The sequence below is a fragment of the Arvicola amphibius genome, chromosome 3 (assembly GCF_903992535.2).
Source record: "Arvicola amphibius chromosome 3, mArvAmp1.2, whole genome shotgun sequence".
NCBI classification, from domain to species: domain Eukaryota; kingdom Metazoa; phylum Chordata; class Mammalia; order Rodentia; family Cricetidae; genus Arvicola; species Arvicola amphibius.
This window is the reverse complement of record NC_052049.1, coordinates 179,566,880-179,587,117: the sequence shown is the minus strand read 5'-3', so window position 1 is coordinate 179,587,117 and position 20,238 is coordinate 179,566,880. Positions and strand designations below refer to the sequence as shown.

The 20,238-nt window shown below is 41.4% G+C and overlaps 1 protein-coding gene across 5 annotated transcripts in view; it reads right to left on the bottom strand.

Moving 5' to 3' along the window:
• Positions 1-624: 624 nt before the first annotated feature.
• Clasp2 (cytoplasmic linker associated protein 2) overlaps positions 625-20,238 on the bottom strand; it is a 197,881-nt gene continuing 178,267 nt past the window's right edge. For all 5 annotated transcript variants that reach the window (XM_038321526.1, XM_038321528.1, XM_038321527.1 and 2 more), the window contains 6 exons: positions 19,080-19,305; positions 15,313-15,506; positions 14,276-14,404; positions 12,343-12,549; positions 6,182-6,298; positions 625-2,347 (listed from right to left, as the gene is read on the bottom strand). In XM_038321526.1, coding sequence (XP_038177454.1) covers positions 2,261-2,347; positions 6,182-6,298; positions 12,343-12,549; positions 14,276-14,404; positions 15,313-15,506; positions 19,080-19,305 — 960 coding nt within the window. In that variant the 3' untranslated portion in view covers positions 625-2,260. The remainder of the gene's footprint in view (positions 2,348-6,181; positions 6,299-12,342; positions 12,550-14,275; positions 14,405-15,312; positions 15,507-19,079; positions 19,306-20,238) is intronic.

Genomic DNA, 20,238 nt, shown 5'->3' with positions numbered 1-20,238 from the left:
CCCCATACTTCACTCGCTTTAGAGCCTACGTCTTCAGGATTCCAGCACATACTGAAGATCAGCTGAGATGTCCAGTCTGTGGACCAAGTACTGGATTCTTGGGACTTTCCATTCATAGGCAGCAACTGTTGGATTAGCTGGACCTAATAAATCTCCTTTCTATATCTACAGGGAGAGATTCATTCTATCAGAGAACACTCTCAGCTGTGATACATTTCTTCAGCTGAAGACATTTAAACAGTAACTTTGTATGATTATCTGTCAGACACAGGGGCTAGATCTAATTTTTCAATTCTATTATTAATTTTAAATCGATCTACTCAGTTGTTAACAGTAAGTAAAATAATATTTTAAAGCAGAGGTCAAAATTAAATCAATATACTAATTCAAAATGATTATGAAATATACTAAAAGTCTCTGAATACAAAATATTACTAAGCAGAGTTCAATGTTTGAGCTATAAGACACACATGTACTTACATATATTGGTGGTTGTTCCTGATCTTTGCAACTCAAACGCACATATAAAATTCATGAGAACATAACTGGTCCAAGACCTTTCATGTTTATAGACGAATCCACACCTATTGCTACAGTGAGTCAGAAATAGCTGAGCTGCACTGGTAAGGTTTTCAAGTAATGTTATGTACAGTTTTATTGCCAGTATATGCACAACAGTAAGCATAGAACTATAAATACACAATGTCATTAACAACAGAAAACAAAACTGTTACAGGTAGGGGAGGATATGGAGCAATATCTTTTCCTTGCTGCTAGAACAGAACAAAAACAAAGGAAGGGAAAAGTCTACAACCAATCGTCCGTCCAGTTCTCTTGGCTTAAGTTCTTTACATACATTTCTACAATTTTTTTCAGCTGAACAAAGTATAGATAACTCTGTAACAATAGCAAACTGCTTCCCTAACAGTCATTTGCTTTCCAGTCAAATTCACCTTATGTGAGGATTAGAAAAAACAAAAGACAAAACAAAACAAAAAAAGGTCAAAATGAGAAATTAATAGTATCCTGGTTCCAAATTACCTCATTTGGTATTTTACCCAAACTGGTAATATTTAAAAGCTGGCTGCACATAAAAATAATAGCTTTAGCAGAAGTGATTTTAAAAAAAATGTTAGAAGGTAACAAAACATCACCTTAAAGTAGTTTTCCAAGACACTACAGGCAGCGGGTCAGTTAAAGTGTCAGCCCTGAGGAGGTAGAAAGTGTGAGCCCATTGGACAAGAGCCTCGGCACCATCTTCTCTCTCATCAGGATCAGTGTTTTCATAAGACAATTTCATGGTCAAAGGAAACCAGGTTCCATCATTCAACAAAAAAGGTGCTAGTTGACTCCCATGGCAATAATTAGTTTATCAACTAAGAAACAGAAGACAGTCAAAGACACACATGCACTTGATTTTTCTCATCTGTTTCCATTATCAAGTCTATTCATAAGTGAGTTTGATATTAATAAATACAACAAAAAGCATCATTCACAACAAAGATAAACCAAAAAGTTCTGCAACAAAACCTTCCATTTTAATAATTCCCATGGAAACCCAGGCAGGTGATTTGGTGCAGTTTTCTTTCGGGGTCAGAGAAGGGGCACGGCTTTGAACAAAGGTGGTAAGATCAAGAACCAAAGACACTATCAGTCTTACAGAACTGGCTGATTCTAGGACATTTCTCTTTGAGGTCATCCCAAAGAAGTCGCAGCTAATGACACGTACCACCGCCACATCAATGGAGTCTGGCTGGAGTTCCAAGTAGCCCTGCTTTGTCTCACATCATTGTCAATATTTCTAGCATAGGACATGATACGGAACAAAACTCAAAGTAGCAATAAAAATATTCTTCTGCAGTTGAACAAAGGCAAAATGAAAAGTTTAGACTGTTAAACTTTTAAAGCCTGAAGCATTCCTGTTTAACCAGCATTTAAAAAAATTTATACAATCATAACACTGGCAAAGGTTAATGGGAAGACAAAGTACAAACATGTGAAATGGTGAATTAGATTAAAAAATTACTTTGTAGTGATCAACTGATGTTAATACTGCTCTTCCTGAATTTGGAATAACTATCATAAAGTCACATGCAGACTGAGGACACCCTCTGTTACAGAAAATACAAAACGGAACAAAACAAAAAGCTAGAACTGGGAAAGGGTAGCTTAGTCCCCAAAGCTGTACTTGAGAATTTCCTTTCCTTGAGGAGGGCGGGCAGTTGCCTTTTCAGAGACCTGGGAGGCTCCATCTGCAGCACTAACTTTGTCCAGAAACATCAGTAGTAGGGTCAGCTCCTGCAGAGCCCGTCTGTGCACGTTTGATGTAAAGGTTCAGCAGCTTCATCTGTAGATCAAAGCCACATGCACTGTTTGAACAAACTGCTCTAATTATAATAATATGCTCACTAAGAAATCATATATATACACGATGAGATCTGAAAGACAGATATGTCTGGAGATAGGGTCTCCCATGGTCACGCTGTTCCTCTGGTTTCCATCATGATCAGTTTATGTGGTGCTGGGGTCTGAGCCCAGGGCTTTGAGCATGTTAGGCAAGCTCTTTACAACTGAGACACATGCCTTACCCCTTATGTCTATTTTTACTTTGTCATTTTGCAACCTAAAATATAAATTTGCTAACAGTAATGACAATTGTTGGGGTTGGGAAAACTATGAATGAAGGTAAATGCCTCCAGTTAGCTGCACTCAGCTATAATTCAGCTGTTATAGTTAATTCTCATCCTGTAGATAAGAACAAGTTTCAAGGCTCTGGGAGTATTAATCCAGTAAGACAAATAAACTTTATCCAATTGTTTAAGTCTTAAGGATGAACTAGAAAGTTCTAGTTTAAGATACCAAGTCAAAGTTGCATGTTAATCAGGATTACAGTAAAGCCACAGGAGGAGCTAGAGGAGTGAGTGGTGGCCCATACTTGCAACCCCAGCACTCAGGGGCAATGACAGAAGACATGATGTAAACCCAAGGCCAGCTGCACAGCAGAATTTTAACACAGAAAATTCAGTCTTCTTGCTCATCCCCAAAGCAGAACAAAACAAAAGAACAAAGCTGGAGAGAAGAGGAGTCCAGTATTTGATTGTCTACCTGTCTGCTTTTGGAAACAGTCTTGAGCTATAGTTTAGCCTGGACTGGAATTTGCTATGTACCCTAGACTGGCCTCCAAGTAGTGTTCTCAGAACTTGAAATAGAAGGTCAAGATCCACAGGAAGCAGGGCAGCTGCAAAAGCTGTTTACTGGTGTCCTAAGCTTCAGAACCACAGACAATAGTTTAAGAAAACATCTTTTTGAAAAAAAAAAAAAAAAAAAAAAGAAAACATCTTGACAGATCAGATGGTAATGAGAGACTCCCAAACAAAATGTTCCAGCCCCCCCCCCCCCATTTTGTGACTTAGTCTTGTGCTAAGAGGTAGAGACAGCAGTGTGTACTCAATTACACAAGGTTGATAGTGGAACCAAAAAAGGATTTTAAAGCCTAGTGTCCCTTATCAGTTTAGAAAATGTGGGTGGTGTGACAGATGCAGAAAATTAACTGGGGGGGGGCACACCTTGAAAAAGTATGGCAAGATTGAACCATAAAGCTAGGATAGAATAGAAAAGGGAGAGAATTTGCTCTTCTGAATTATGACCATGAGATAGTTGGTAAAAATTATGTTCAAAAATACTAATGGGCCGGGCGGTGGTGGCGCACGCCTTTAATCCCAGCACTCGGGAGGCAGAGGCAGGCGGATCTCTGTGAGTTCGAGACCAGCCTGGTCTACAAGAGCTAGTTCCAGGACAGGCTCCAAAGTCACAGAGAAACCCTGTCTCGAAAAACCAAAAAAAAAAAAAAAAAAAAAAAAAAATACTAATGGGTACAAACTGTGAATGCAAAGGCCTTCCTATGTGAGAGGTGGTCTGCTGGATCAGAGAGGTCCTGGGGGTGGATCTGGGTACTCAGGGGTTGTAGAGGACACTTTGGAGGTAACAGGTAATTTTGGCCATGGTGGAAATTCCAGTGGACAGGAAGCTACAGTGATGGAGGTGGCAGCACGAGTGTTATGCTAGAGGTAATGGTGACCACTATCAGTGGTACTGGATACAGGAACAGAGGAGGCTATGGGAGTGAGGGACAACAATATGAAAACCACGATGGTGCTGACCATGAAGTTCTGGTTGCTGTAATTACGGTAGTGGTGACTCTAATGAGTCTTGGAAATATAATGGCCAGCAGCCATTAAACTAAGGACCATGACGGGAGCAGTGCTGGTTGAGGGCACTCCAGCAGTCCCCAAGGTGGTGGGTATGGTAGCAGGTTTAAAAACAGAAAAGTTCTTGGCAGGACAGAAAAAGCTGCGCAGGGCAGGTGGCCGTGAGCCAGCCCTTCCACAGAGTAGATAAGTTAAAGACCTGGCAGAAGACAGTAGCAGCCATGGCCGGAAGCCCTTCGGCAGATGCCACTGTACAGCTACTGACCAACTAGCTTCAAAATCCCGAGGTCTCCCTTTCACAGGGGCTTTTCTTTCCTTCTCATAGTGTCAGGCACATTGCCTATAGGTGCGGCAGTGGCACCAGAAAAAGATGAGAAACACACTTGGCATGGTGGCGCACACCTTTAATCCCAGCACTTGGAGGCAGAGACAGGTGGATCTCTGAGTTCCAGGCCTGCTAGACTTTGTCTCAGAAAACAAACAAACCAAAAAATTAAGAAACTTGCCGGGCGGTGGTGGCGCACGCCTTTAATCCCAGCACTCGGGAGGCAGAGGCAGGCGGATCTCTGTGAGTTCGAGACCAGCCTGGTCTACAAGAGCTAGCTCCAGGACAGGCTCTAAAGCTACAGAACCCTGTTTCGAAAAACCAAAAAAAAAAAAAAAAAAAAAAAAAAAAAAAAAAAAAAAAAAGAAACTTAAAGACAAAAAAAATAAAGCAAGTGATTCTTGTTTAGCCTCTGGGAGCTAGGATCACAGGTATGAAGGGTGTCTTAATCAAATTTTCAAGGGAATCTTTAAAAAACTCTAAGTGTTCCACATTTTGGGAAATATAAAGTAATTTGTGAATAATTACAATAATTTTTTTTTTTTTTTTTTTGTGAGATAGGGCTTCTTTGTGTAGCAGCCCTGGCTGTCCTGGTACTCACCCTATAGACCAGGCTGGACTCGAACACAGAGATCTGCCTGCCTCTGACTCCCGAGTGCTGGGATTAAAGGTGTGTGCCACCACCACCTGCCAACAATCTGTTCTTAACTAAAGTGTTGTGGAATACTAGTTGAAGATGTGGTATATTTGTTTATGCTGTGGAACATTTGATTAACGACACAAAGATGTGTCATTCTTTTATGTTGTATTTGTTTGACTCTGTGAAGCTCTGTTACTTTGCCTGCCTAAAACACCTGATTGGTCTAATAAAGAGCTGAATGGCCAAGAGCTAGGCAGGAGAAAGGATAGTGGGGATGGCATGCAGAAAGAATAAAGAGGAGTAGGGAGTAGATATCTAAAAGAGAGAGAGAGAGAGAGAGAGAGAGAGAGAGAGAGAGAGAGAGAGAGAGAAAGAGACAGAGAGAGAGAGAGAGACAGAGAGAGAGAGAGAGAGAGAGAGAGAGAGAGAGAGAGAGAGAGAGAGAAAGCAGAGAAAGCAGGGAAAAGAGCGAAGAGGATGCCAGGAGCCAGTCACCCAGCTACACAGCAAGACACAGAGTAAGAAGCAAAGAAAGGTACATAGAAAGGTAAAAGCCTAGAGGCCAAAAGGTAGGCAGGATAGAAATAGCTAACACAATGCATTCATAAGTAAGAATAAGTCTCCGTATATTTATTTGGGAGTTGGGCAGCGGGCCCCCAAAGAGTCAAAGAGTAAAAATAAACCAAAACCACTAAACATTTAGTCCTCCCTTAGGGAGGGGGTTAGGATGTAAGTGTGGGAGTCTGTCAGCTGTTCCAAATCAACAGGAACTCCAGGTATAAGCACCACAGCAGTCTCCTGACCATCCCATCTCTGTGCTGTTAGTGACTGCAGCACAGACGTCAGGAGCAAAAAGGAGCTAAAAGGCAGCTGGAGGGATAGAGGCAAAGTGAAAGCTCAGAGAAGTATTTACTAAAAGCCGAGCAGCAAGTCTGCCATCTACCACACAGAGAACCAAGTTTTCAGAACGTGTCATGGCTGCTATCCAAGAGCTTCGGTGCTACTTACTTTACTGCCAGTGAGTTGACTGAGATGTGGCTTTAATTCATCACCAATGACCGCATGAACAGCTACCAGGCAGAAGACACAAGCTTTCCGGACGCTGCTTTCTGAATTATCATAACCCTAGGAAGAGAGGTCATGTTAGTATCTCTGACAGTTTAAGAAGGCCACCTTCAAGGACAGAAGAGAGCTCTAACCTGAACTCTCACCTGAGCCAACTTCCATCTTGTAGGCCAGAATGATACAGCTTTCCTCTCTACCCCACCCCACAATCTGTCAATGTTCTTACCACATCTTTCTTTAAAAGCGGCAGATCTGCACTTGCCCCTTTCCCGATGTACTTTGCAAACACTTCCAGAGAGCCTCCTTTGACAGGTAGCTCTGAGGCAGTGAAGATGTCCTCACTACCAGATTCTGTGATTTGGCAGTCAAGGCCTTCCTATAGCCCAGGCCTAGAAGGGTTTGCATATGTCTCCCTCTTTAAGTAACCTTCTCCAATAAACCCAGTCTAGATAATGTACTTTTCTTGTGTGTGAATGCACCTTTTATACTCTCCCAATAGTCCACAGAAACCCTATTCTTACATGCTAAATCAATGATCTCAGTATGTGAACACAGAACCCTATTCTTACATGCTAAATCAATTACATCAGTATGCGAACACTTTACCGAGTGAAGAGTCCATTTCTGCTAAATCATATGATCTTTCTACAATGGCTGCAAAGCAGCAATATTAGACAATATCCTTCTGAAAGAAATTCATATTAAAAGATGTAATTATTCAGTTTTACCATCTTTATAGAATTATACACTTTTTACCCAATTAGCACAATCCTGATTTCATTACCTTTTTTAAGTTTAATTCTTCCTGCCAGCTCTCCTCTACGGACTTTTACAACTCCAAGAAACACTCAGATACTACTATATTTGACATCCAAATACTGAAGGGCTTACTATGTGACCTGCATAGGTCAGGGTAACAATGCCTAGTGTCCAGTGAGAGATAACTGACCCTTCCAGAAGAGTTACTGAATGCCACAGGCAGGAAACAATACCCAGAAAATACTTCATAAAGCAATCAAATGAAAGACTAAAGGAGGATGAAGCTAGTTGGGACAATGGAGTGGGGGTGGCGTGGGGGCAGAGATGGAGCTCAGTTGATAGTGTGTTTGTCTAGGTCACACAGGTGTGGTGGCACTTTAATCTCAGCACCCAGGAGGGGAGGCAAAGGTAGGAAGAACACAAGTTCGTGGTCACCCTATGCTATATAGCAAGTTCAAGGTCAGCCTGGACTACCATAAAATTCAATCTCAAAAAATAAGGACAAAGCACTGGAGAGTTGGCTCAATGGTTAAGAGCACTGGCAGAGGACCAACCACATGGTAGCGTATAGTTATCTGTATCTCCAGTTCCAGAGAATCTAATGCCCTCTTTAGGGCTCTGCAGGAACTGCATGCATGGTGCACAGACATAATTAATACAGGCAAACATCTATGTACATAAAACAAAAATAAATAAAATCTCAAAAAATAACAACAGGAATGAAGGCTGAATATATCAGACAGAAAGAACTAAACAACCTAGCACTTTCTATGTATGAATAAATTCCTTCACTAAAGGAGAACACATAAAATAGGGCTGATGTGGTAGTGTATGACTTTTATCCCAGGACCTGGGAGGCTGAAGCAGGCATATTTCTGTGAGTTCTTGGCTCACTGATATATACAGCAAGTTATAGGTCAACCAGAGATATAAAGTAAGATCCTGTTTCAAAAATCAAAACAAAAACACATTAAGTAGGAAGACAAGGTGGGCAGATCAGCTGGGGAGTTATATGAGGAAACGGGTTCATTCTGACTGTGGAAACCTATGAAGGAGCTTAAGAGGTATGAATGACGTCAGAGATGTACTCTGGGGGTTTATCTCTGAGACCAGCTTAATCTGGTTTGTATTAGCTTCCTGCTGCTGTGTAACCATTACCACAAACCTTAAACCTCAAATCCCCTTGTTGTAAAGCCTTGGCATGCCAATCTGTCTCCAATTCACTCTATCGTCTCCATTTCCTGTCTGTGCTGTGCTTAATCCCTTCTGCCTCTCCCATTTACAAGCATTTATGACAGTGGTTAGGGAGCATTGAAATATTTATTCCAGGGCTGCCTTACCCTAATAGATCTAACTTGTCACATCTGTACACATTATTCATAAAAGTTAACTTTTTTTTTTTTTTTTGGTTTTCTGAGACAGAATTTCTCTGTGTAACAGCTCTGGCTGGCTGGCCTTGAACTCACAAAGTTCTGTTTGCATCTGTCTCCTCAGTGCTGGGATTAAAGGTGTGCATCACCAACACCTGGCTTAAAAAGCAACATTTACAAGTTACATAAAACAGAACCTAGCATGTTTGTGACCACTGTTCTAACAATAAACCACCTGTCCATTTCCCCTCTTCATCTAAAAATAATTTTTACTTTTATGTGTATGGGTATTTTGTCTGCATGGATGACTGCACCACATTCGTGTGTGACCTGAGGAAGCTAGAGAGGGCACAGAACCCCCTGGAATTGGTGTAAGAGATGGTTGTGTGCTGGGAATCAGACCCAGGTCCTCTTGCTAGTGCTGTTAACTGCTGGCCCAATGTGCCAGCCCCACATTTCCATTTCTGTTTTGTTGAGACAGGGTTTTATTAGAATGCCTATACTAACCTTGAAATCAAGATACCCTCCCTAAGTATTGGTACTTATAGATAAGTACCACTACATTTGGTTCCTCTATCCATTTCCCTGGCTTTTCTCCTTTTATCGTTTTTTAAAGATTATTTTACTTTTAATCTTATATGGTGTGTGTGTGGTGGTGGTGGTGGTGGGGTGGAGGCTAGAGATGTCAGATTCCTTGGAGCTGGAGTTTCAGAAGGCTGTGAGTCCTTTTGCTCTGTATTATTATTACTATTACCATTATTTTTATCTATCTATCTATCTATCTATCTATCTATCTATCTATCTATCTATCTATCTATCTATCTATCGTGTATACAATATTCTGTCTGTGTATATGCCTGCAAACCAGAAGAGGGCAGCAGACCCCATTACAGATGGCTGTGAGCCACGATGTGGTTGCCGGGAATTGAACTCAGGACCTTTGGAAGAGCAGGCAATGCTCTTAACCGCTGAGCCATCTCTCCAGCCCCTACTATTACCATTATTATTATTTGTTTTTGAGATAGAGTTTCTCTGTGTAGCCCTGACTGTCCTGAAACTCACACTATAGACCAGACTGGCCTCAAACACAGATCCACTTGCCTTTGCCTCCTGAGTACTGGGATTAAAGGCATATTCTGCCACTACCACCACCCCATAAACCCCGACTTTTTTTTTTTTAAAGAGATAGGGTTTCATTCACAGGTCTGACTGGCCTAGCACTATGTAGAACAGGCTGGCCTCACAGAGACTCAGCTATCTACCAGGATTAAGGCACAGCCATCATGCGCATTATGTTTTATTTTTGAGACAGTTTATGTAGCTGAGGCTAGCTTATGTTTTGGCTTTTTGTTTGTTTTTTTTTTTTTTTCTTGAGACAGGGTTTCTCTGTGTAGCACTGGCTGTCCTGGAACTTGCTCTGTAGACCAGGCTGGCCTCGAACTTACTAAGTAACTGAGGAGGGCCTTGAACTCCCGATCCATTGCAGAGATGGCTCAACGATTAAAAGCAATAGCTGTTCTCCCAAAGGATTTGGGTTCGATTCCCCGCACCAGCATAGGGGCTCTCCACTGTCTGTAATTTTGATTCTAGGAAATTCGATACTCTCTCTGGCCTCTGGGAACACTGCACCCATGTGGTGCACATATATACATGCAACCAAAACATCCATACACATTAACAAACAAACAAATAAGGCCCACAGTCCCTGGCAAAAACAGTTCTCTTTGCTGTCTCTGGGACTGTTTATCTACTGCATTTGCATATTTGTGCAGATGGAAGAGCAGGGCAGGAAGGCTGTGTCTGGTCTCCTTGCTCCTGTGAGGTGTAGTTCTATCGTGTGGTGGACTCGATGTGCACTCACTCATCAGTGACTGCTCATGGTGTCACTGCACCTTTCTCTCCTCTTGCGTAAACACACAGAGGTGAAACAGCAGGTCTATAATTTTACACTAACTCAAAAAACAAAACACAGTTCAGGGAAGAGATGGTTCAGTGGGTAAAGGCACTTGCTGCTAAGCCTGACAACCTTAGTTCTATCCCTGAGACCCAAGTGGTGGAAGGAGAGTTGATTCTTTCAAGCTCATTTCTGACCTCTATGTTTACCGGACATGTAATAAAAATTAAAATAAAGTAAAACACTTGGGGTGGTGCAGGGGATCAAACACATGGACCTGTTCATGCCAGATAACTGCTTTACCACTGAACTAAATTTCCAGACCTACATTAACTTTTTGAGGAATCATCAAACAGTTCTCTCTCTCTCTCTCTTTTTTTTTCTTCTTTTCAGTTTCTTTGAGACAGGGTTTCTCTGTAGCTTTGGAGCCTGTCCTGGAACTCTCAGAGATCCGCGTGCCTCTGCCTCCCGAGTGCTGGGATTAAAGGTGTGCGCCACCACTTCTCAGCTATCAGTTTTCTACAACAGCACACCAACTGGCATTTGTGTTGGCAATATGCCAGAGTCTAATTTCTATACCTCACTAAATCAGCTGCTTCCTATTAACTTGGCTGAAGCCATCTCTCTCTGTGTGAGGTAGTATTTACTATGACTTTTAAAATGCTTATTTATTATTGTGGGTGGGCATGTATGTATGTGTGTAAGGACACAAAAGCCAGAGCATGCATGTGGACAACATGCCAGAGCATGCATGTGGAGGCCAGAGGACAACTCTGCAGAACTGGATCTCTCCTTCCACTTGAAATGGGGCTTGAGGACGGAACGCAGGTCCTCTGGCTTATGCCTTGACCTGCTGAGTCATTTTACCAGCGTTCCAGTGGGTTTTTGTGTTTTCTAATTTATTTTTTTATTTTAATTACTTGGAGATCTGTGATTAGTCTAAGTGGGAATTTGTGCACATGAATGCAGTTCCTGCTGAGGCCAGCAGAGGGTACTGGATCCTCCTGCATCTGGAGTTACAAGTGGTTGTGAGCCATCTGATTTGGTGCTGGGAACTTAATTTGGGTCCTCTTCAAGAGAGGACAGAGAGATTGGCTTAGTGGTCTAAAGCACTGGCTGTTCTTCAAGAGAACCTGAGCTCAATTTTCGGCATTCACATGGAAGTTCAGAACCATCTGGGTCTAGATGCTGTCTTCTGACTTCTACAAATATCACCATGCATATGTGGTATACAAATGTACATGCAGCCGGGTGGTGGTGGTGCACACCTTTAATCGCAGCACTCGGAAGGCAGAGGCAGGTGGATCTCTGTGAGTTCGAGACCAGACTGGTGTACAAGAGCTAGTTCCAGGAAAGGTTCCAAAGCTACAGAAAAACCATCTCGAAAAACCAAAAAACCAAACCAAACCAAACCAAAAACCGAAGAAACAAAAACAAAACAAAACAAAACAAAAAAACCCCCCCCCCCCCCCCCCCCCAATGTACATGCAGCCAAAATACCTAGATACATAAAGTGACCAAAACATTCTCAAGATTAGGGGAAGAGCAGTGCATGGTAACCACTGAGCCACTGCTCCAGACCCTCCCCCTCACTGTGTTTTGGATATATGTTTGCATGAGGGCCTTTCCCACTTGTTCACTGGCTAATTTTACTTGTGTATCTTGTTTGGTGAAATGTCTATACAAGTCCTTTGCCTATAAAAACATTTTATTGTCATTAAGATAGATTCTGTCTTTACATATATTCTGGCTGTTCTCAGATACTAACTTGCAAAACTTTTCTCCTATTCTATGGCTCCTTTTCAGTTTTCGTGGGTATGACAATAACGCAAGCATCTAGCACTGTCCAGGATAGGAACAACTGGAGAACTGCCATAAACGGGCTGCCCATGTATTCTTAAGCATTGCTGGGGCATAGATGATAATGATGATATCTAAACCCCACCCACCAATATCCACAACGCAAATCTTTGTCTTGACCCTGGCAGTCTTGACTGTGCCACTAGTATTGCTTGAAAACAGTGTAAAATAACCAAAACACACACGCATCCTGGTGTACTCCTCCATGCTTTGCAGCTTACCTGTATTAGACCTGGCATGATCTCTGGTAAGAGCATGTTAAGAGTTTCCTTGGATACTCTCTCTATCACCTTTGTTTGCATTTTTATTGCAGCCAGATTAATTGGGTAGTCAGCAGTTTGTATAATTGGACAAAGCACTTTGATGCACTGCTCTGGACTAATGGAAGTAGCCAACACGGAGGCAGCTTCCTCAGCAGACCTCACCACCTACAACAAAAGGGAAAGTCAGACGTGGGGGGAGGAGGACAAACCTTTAAACCCTAAGTATGAATTGCATCAAGCATTTAATTAGGCTTGATATCTTGGATTTGTATTGAAAATATTGCGGTAAATATAAATACAAGATGGGAGGTAAGAACAGACTAGCAGCTACCAGGAGCTGCTGACACAGAACTCCACTTTATCAGTCTCCTTCTTCCCAGTTCTTTACTGTTGGCAGAAGTGTTTCATGACTTTAAGCATTTATTTATTTTACTTCACTTCATGTCATGAGTATGTAAGTGGTACAAGCATTCCTTGAATGTAGGGTCCTAATGATGAACAGAGCCCACCGTGGTTTGTAGGGAGAAAGAATATCATAAACATGAAGTAAGGAAAGAGGTTTCCATGACTCTTAAGAAGGCTGTTTGCAGGGGCTGGCAAGATGGCTCAGGGGTGAGGAGCACTAGCTGTTCTTCCAGAGGTCCTGAGTTCAGTTCCCAGCACCACCTGGTGGTTCACAGCCATCTGTGATGAGATCGTGTGCACACAGGCAGGCAGAACACTGTGTACATAATAAACAGATCTTTAAAAAAGGCTGTTTGCATTACCTTACTGAATAAACCTGTAACAGAGACACAGCTCCTGTAAGCGATGTACACTTAAAAACAACAATTTGTTATCTTCACTTGTTGCATAAACAGCAAATTCTTATTGCTAAGTGGAACAGAAGGCTCGTGAACTCTAATTAGAAAACGAAGAGCAAATGGAGAAAGTGAATTAGATGTCTCACTGAGGACCTATTTTATGGGAATGGTTTTAGGACATGTGCTAGAGCATATGCTCACATTTGTGTGAAGGCCAGAGCCGGGTGTCATTCCTCAGAAGCCAACATATTCCAAAATAAAATTTTAAATTATATAGTTCTGTGTGTGTGTATGCATGCATGCGTGTATGCCTGGGTATATATGGAAGCCAGAGGACAACTTGGAGGAGTTGGTTTTTCCTTCTACCATGTGAGTCAAACTAAAAGCCATGGCAGCAAGACCCTTTTTCTTGCCATCCTACAAGTTACTTCTGTAGAAAGGGTCTCTCATTACCACGAGATCTGCCAACTCAGCTAGGACGGCTGGTCAGCAGCCCTGGTGATATGCTTGTCTCCATCGGCCTGTCCTGGGATTAGACTCCCACCAGCACAGCCAGCTTTTTTCATGATAGGTTTGAGGACTGAACTCAGGTTCTCATCCTTTTGCAATAAATAATACTGTATTGACTGATTAATGTGCAGCACTATGTTTACATCGTAATCACGCATTATATCAAAAATCAAGTATTTGTGAAGGAAATGACTAAGAAGGGCACTGTTAGCTGGAAATGTTAGCTCACACTTGCGATCCTAGCACTTAGAAGATTGAGGCAAGGGGGTGTTTAGTTTGAGGCCAGTTGGGCTACATAGTGAGTTTCAGGCAAATCCAAGGTACAGTATAGGACTAAGTGTGGGGAAGTACACAGGAAGATGGCGCAGTGGGTAGAGGGGCCTGCCATACACGCCTGGCAACCTGAGTACAATTTCCAGAAGACACATAAAGGTGGAAGGATAGAACTGACCAAATGCTCACAAACATGCAAGATGCACACATTCACAATAAATAAAACCAGAGTACTTATCAGGAAGTGCTTACAGGCACAAGAGACAATCATAACACAACAGTAATTCAACTTGCTGGTCACTCACCTCTTTATGAGGATCTTTATGGGCTTCCAACGTTTTCATGACAGTCAGCTCTGCATAGTTTTTGAATCTTGCAGGTTGATGCCTTAAGATTTCTTTTAAAACTTTTAATGCCAAAGCCCTGATTGTAGGCTAAGAAGAAACATTTAAATGGTTTTAATATTTTGGATGACACAAATTCCACATTTTCAATTTCTATAAGCTCTTTAAGACTGGGAGGAGAGACAATGCATAAATAATTCAATACAGAATAAATAGTCTCTGGCTACAAAGTCTTTAGTCACTCTCACTTTTGTTGTATCTGGAGACAGGCGGGGCTCAAAGTTACAATGTAGCCCAGGCCGGCCTGACAGTTGTAATCCTGCTGCTTTCACCTCCAGAATGTAGAGGTTACAGGCATTTGCTACTACATCCACATTTTATTTTTAATTATGTGCATGTGAGTGTAGGTGCCTTCAGAGGCCAGAAGCAGGAGATTTCCTGAAGCTGGAGTTACATGTGGCTGTGAACTACTTAACATCGGGAGTTTGGCATTAACATACAGACTCTTACAGAACATTAAGCACTTTTTTTTTTTTTTTTTTTTTTTTTTTTTGGTTTTTCGAGACAGGGTTTCTCTGCAGCTTTTTTAGAGCCCGTCCTGGAACTAGCTCTTGTAGACCAGGCTGGCCTCGAACTCACAGAGATCTGCCTGCCTCTGCCTCCCAAGTGCTGGAATTAAAGGCGTGCACCACAACAACCCAGCTGTTTATCTCCTTTTAACTACTGGAAACTTCTTAAAAATTTTTTAAACAAAAATCCGTTAAAAGAAATAACACTTTAGAGTAAAAATTACACGCAGAAAACAGCAACAGAACAGAGTCATTTTGTCAATTTCCAATGTGTACTAGCTGATCAATAGGAAAGTGAAACAAGAGGTAGGGTTGGGAAGACCCTGTCTGGGTATAATTCCTAGTCCTCTACCTCCAAAGCCAAATAAGAATAAATACATAAATACTCAGACAGTACAGACTGTCGTTTATATATATCCTGTAATTTACCTCTTTATCCCCAAGAGTCTCAAGCAATAACAATAATATTGTTTTGAAGTGTTCATCCCAAACACTGAAAGATTCTTCCTGGGTTAGCTTCATGAGTTCATACAGGGCAAATTTTCTTTCTTCTATACGTTCATTATGGTTAGACAGCTCCTTCAACAGCTCTGCAACTAGGTCAGAATGGTCTAAGGAAAGATCTGTCAAAAAGAAGTGATATTAATTGTGTAATTTTATAGGCTGACTCGCAGGTGTAGAAATGACCACTTTAGAACATTATGAAGCAGTCACAACCAATATTGGTTATAAAAGAGGTAAAAATAAACATTAATTTTCAGTTTTGATCCCTGGATACCACTGTGCTTTAACAATCTGCAGCTCAAGAAACACCAGAGAACAATGTAAGGAACCCCTAGGTATGCAAGAGTGTAGGTAGCATTCTACCCAAGCCTGCCCTGCAGATCTCCTTGTGACAGGATACAAGATTAACTCAAAAAAAATCAGTAGCTCTCCTATACACAGATGATAAAAGGGCTGAGAAAGAAATCAGAGATTCATCATCCTTCACAATAGCAACAAATAGCATAAAATATCTCCGAGAAACTCTAACCAAACAAGTAGAAGACTTGTATGACAAGAACATTAAATCTTTGAAGAAAGAAATTTAAGAAGACACCAGAAAATGGAAAGACCTCCCATGCTCTTGTGTAGGTAGAATTAACATAGTAAAAACAGCAGTCTTACCAAAAGCAATCTACAGATTCAACGCAATGCCCATCAAAATCCCAGCAAAATTATTCACAGACCTTGAAAGAACGGTACTCAACTTCATATGGAAAAGCAAAAAACCCAGAATAGCCAAAACAATCCTGTACAATAAAAGAACTTCTGGAGGCATCATAATCCCTGTCTTCAAACTCTATTACAGAGCAACAGTACTGAAAACAGCCTGGTATTGGCATAAAAACAGACAGGAGGACCAATGGAAATGAATCGAAGACCTGGCTATTAATCCACACACCTTCAAACACCTGATTTTTTACAAAGAAGCAAAAAAAAAAAAAATCAAATGGAAAAAAAGAAAGCATATTTAACAAATGGTGCTGGCATAACAGGATATGTATAAGAATGAAAATAGATTCATATCTATCACCATGCACAAAACTCAAGTCCAAATGCATTAAAAACCTCAACATAAAGCCAGCCACACTGAACCTCACAGAAGAGAAAGTGGGAAGTACACTTGACCACATTGGCACAGGAGGCCACTTCCTAAATATAACCTCAGTAGCACAGACACTGAGAAAAACAATTAATAAATGGAACCTCCTGAAACTGAAAAGCTTCTGTAAAGCAAAGGACACGGTCAACAAGACAAAACGACAGCCTACAGAATGGGAAAGGATCTTCACTAACCCCACATCAGACAGAGGACTGATCTCCAAAATATACAAAGAACTCAAGAAATTGGACACCAAAAGAACAAATAATTCAATTAAAAAAATGGAATACAGACCTAAACAGAGAACTCTCAACAGGGGAATCTAAAGTGGCTGAAAGACACTTAAGGAAATGCTCAACATCCTTAGTCATCAGAGAAATGCAAATCAAAACAACTCTGAGATTTCATTTTAAACCTGTCAGAATGGTCAAGATCAAAAACACTGATGACAACTTATGCTGGAGAGGTTGTGGGGTAAAGGGAACACTTTTGCATTGCTGGTGGGAATGCAAGCTGGTACAGCCTCTTTGGATGTCAGAGTGGCAATTTCTTAGAAAATTAGACAATGACCTTCCTCCAGACCCAGTAATACCTCCTTTGGGTATATTTCCAAAGGATGCTCAATAGTGCCACAAGAACATGTGCTCAACTATGTTCTTGCAGCTTTGTTTGTCATAGCCAGAACCTGGAAACAACCTAAATGCCCCTCAACTGAAGAATGGATAGGGAAAATGTGGTACATTTATACAATGGAGTACTACACAGCAGAAAAAAGTAATGACAGCTTGAATTTTGCAGGAAAATGGATGGAACTAGAAAACATTACTTTGAGTGAGGTAATGCAGACACAGAAAAGACAATTATCACATGTACTCATTCATAGGTGTTTTTTTAAAAAATATTTATTTATTTTATTATGTAAAGAATATTCTGTCTGTTTGTATGCCTGCAGGCCAGAAGAGGGCACCAGACCCCTTTACAGATGGTTGTGAGCCACCATGTGGTTGCTGGGAATTGAACTCAGGACCTTTGGAAGAGCAGGCAATGCTCTTAACCTCTGAGCCATCTCTCCAGCCCCCTCATAGGTGGTTTTTAAATATAAAACAAAGAAAACCAGCCTACAAACCACAATCACAGAGAACTTAGATAACAATGAGTACACTAAGAGAGACTTACATAGATCTAATCTACATGGGAAGTAGAAAAAGACAAGATCTCCTTAGTAAACTGGGAGCACGGGGACCTTAGGGGAGGGTTGGAAGGGAAGGCAGGGAGGGGAGCAGAGAAAAATGTAAAGCTCAATAAAAATCAATTAAAAAAAAAGGGCAGAGTGAACAGTCACAACTACCTCTTTTCAGAAGTGACACGGACACCTACTATAGAGTGGTTACTATCTGATGGAGGAGTGTCTATGTGTTACTTTCATTATTAATAAAGAAAACTGCCTTGGCCCTTTAAGAGAACAGAAAATTAGGTAGGCGGAGTAGACAGAACAGAATGCTGGGAAGCAGGAGTTGGAGAGACGCTTCAGGCAGTCACGATAGTGAGTCTCCATGCTGCGCCTCTCCGAGATGGACGCAGGTTAAGATCTCTCCTGGTAAGCCACACCTCGTGGTGCTACCCAGATTACTAAATATGGGTTAAAGAAAGATATGAGAAATAGCCAATAAGAGGCTACAGATAATGGGCCAGGCAGTGTTTAAAAGAATACAGTTTCCGTGTAATTATTTTGGGTAAAGCTAGCCAGCGGCGGGTGGCGGGACGCAGCCCCGCCGCTTCTCACTACAACTATCCATCAGGCTGTGCATATTAGTATCCATAGACCTCTAGACCAATGCCAATTTCACCTAACTTCATGTAAACATAAATAATACACTCTCTTATAACAGGCCCTGGAACCAACCTTTATTAATAAAAGAGATCATGATTTCACGCTGAAAGTGCTATTACAAAGAATGGGTTATTTCATGAGAAGATCTTTGTCACTCTAGTATAAAAGTTTGTCTGGAAATAAACTAAATTCATATGCTATAACTGGTTGAGTTGTTCCTGGGAGAATATTAGAGCTTCCTTGATTTTTGAGGGCGAGGTAAAGTTGACCACCAAGTTTCTCATTCTAAACACAACACTACTAAAATAGTATTAATGAATACCTACAGGCTAGGAGAATATATTTTGTCAATTTTGAACCACCATGGACACATATATTTGGGTTCAGAGATGTTTAGATGAAGAGGGGTGATCCACCCTGAATGTGGACAGCAGCACCCATGGCTGGAGCTCCAGACTGTGCATCAGGACGCACTCACTTCTGGCTGGGGATTCAAATGTGAGTGGCTGCCTCTTGCTTTCACAACCATGGCTCCCTTGTCACTATGGTCTTCGTTCTGAAAATGTAAGCCTCCCTCAAGTCCCAGTATCAAATACATATTCCCATTCTCCATTTTCTTACATTTTAAAGAGTTGCAACAAAAGAGCAAACGAATACACTTGTTTCACTGATTACCAGTCCTCCAAAATGCAAGAGGGAGCACTGTAACCCATAACATACCGTCAGGAAACTGGTCAGCATCATCATCAAACATGGCCTCCTTGAGGGCAGACTTGTTGAAGGGACTGATGCTATCTGAATAGTTATATGGATTATAATCACGGGAACGTGAAGAGGAGTGAAGTGGTGCTGAATGGAGCAAAGATGCTTTATTATCAAGAGCTGTCTGGCTGGAGTCAGTGGCATCACCTCCTGCTCGTGGATCTGACATCCCAGGGCCACATATCTATTGAAAGAAAGAGGAAGGAACAGCAAGTTACCTTGTTTCAAAATACCTTCTTCACATTCTAAAAAGATGCTTCTTGGGGGCTGGAGTGATGACTTGTGCTTCTTGCTCTTCCAGAGGACTTGGGTTTAGTTCCTAGTCCCTACACTAGGTGACTTACAGCTACCTGTTCCTCTAGTTCCAGGAGAGTCAATGTCCTCAGTGGTTAAGAGCACAGGCTGCTCTTCTAGAAGACCCTGGTTCAGTTCCCAGCACCCACATGGTGGCCCACAACCATCTGTAACTCCTGCTCCAGGGGATCTAAAACTCACTTCTTGCCTTTGCAAGCATTGTTCGCACACGGTGTACAGGTGTATAGGTTAGCAAAACACCCATACACTTAAAAATATTAAGTTAAAAAAGGTAACAATAATTTAAAATCTGACAAACAGTATGGGTTATAATATATATTCAAATATATTTTACAAATATGTAACATATATTCAAAATAAAAAAGCTTAAATAACCAAGCAGTGGTGGCACATGCCTTTAATTCCAGCCCTCAAGAGGCAGCGACAGGGGACAGGCAGATCTCTGTGAGTTTGAGGTCAGGCTGGTCTAAAAAATGAGTTCCAGGACAGGTTCCAACCTTCCCCCCCCCCCAAAAAAAAACAAACCCAAACCCACACTGAAAAAACAAATAAACAAAAACAAAGAAAAAAGAAAAAGCTTAAATAAAGATGTAAAGAAACCACAGCTGAGAAGCAAACAAGCCATCACAAATGTTGCCACCAATGTTGTTATTGTCAATGGGTCAACCAACTAACATATACAATGAGATTAGCAACACCTTCTCCATGCCAGATACAAAGACTTTCATTAGCAAAACATAGCTAAGGACATATCTCAGTGCACAGAGGGCTTGCCCAGCACGTTCAAGGTTCTGAATTCATT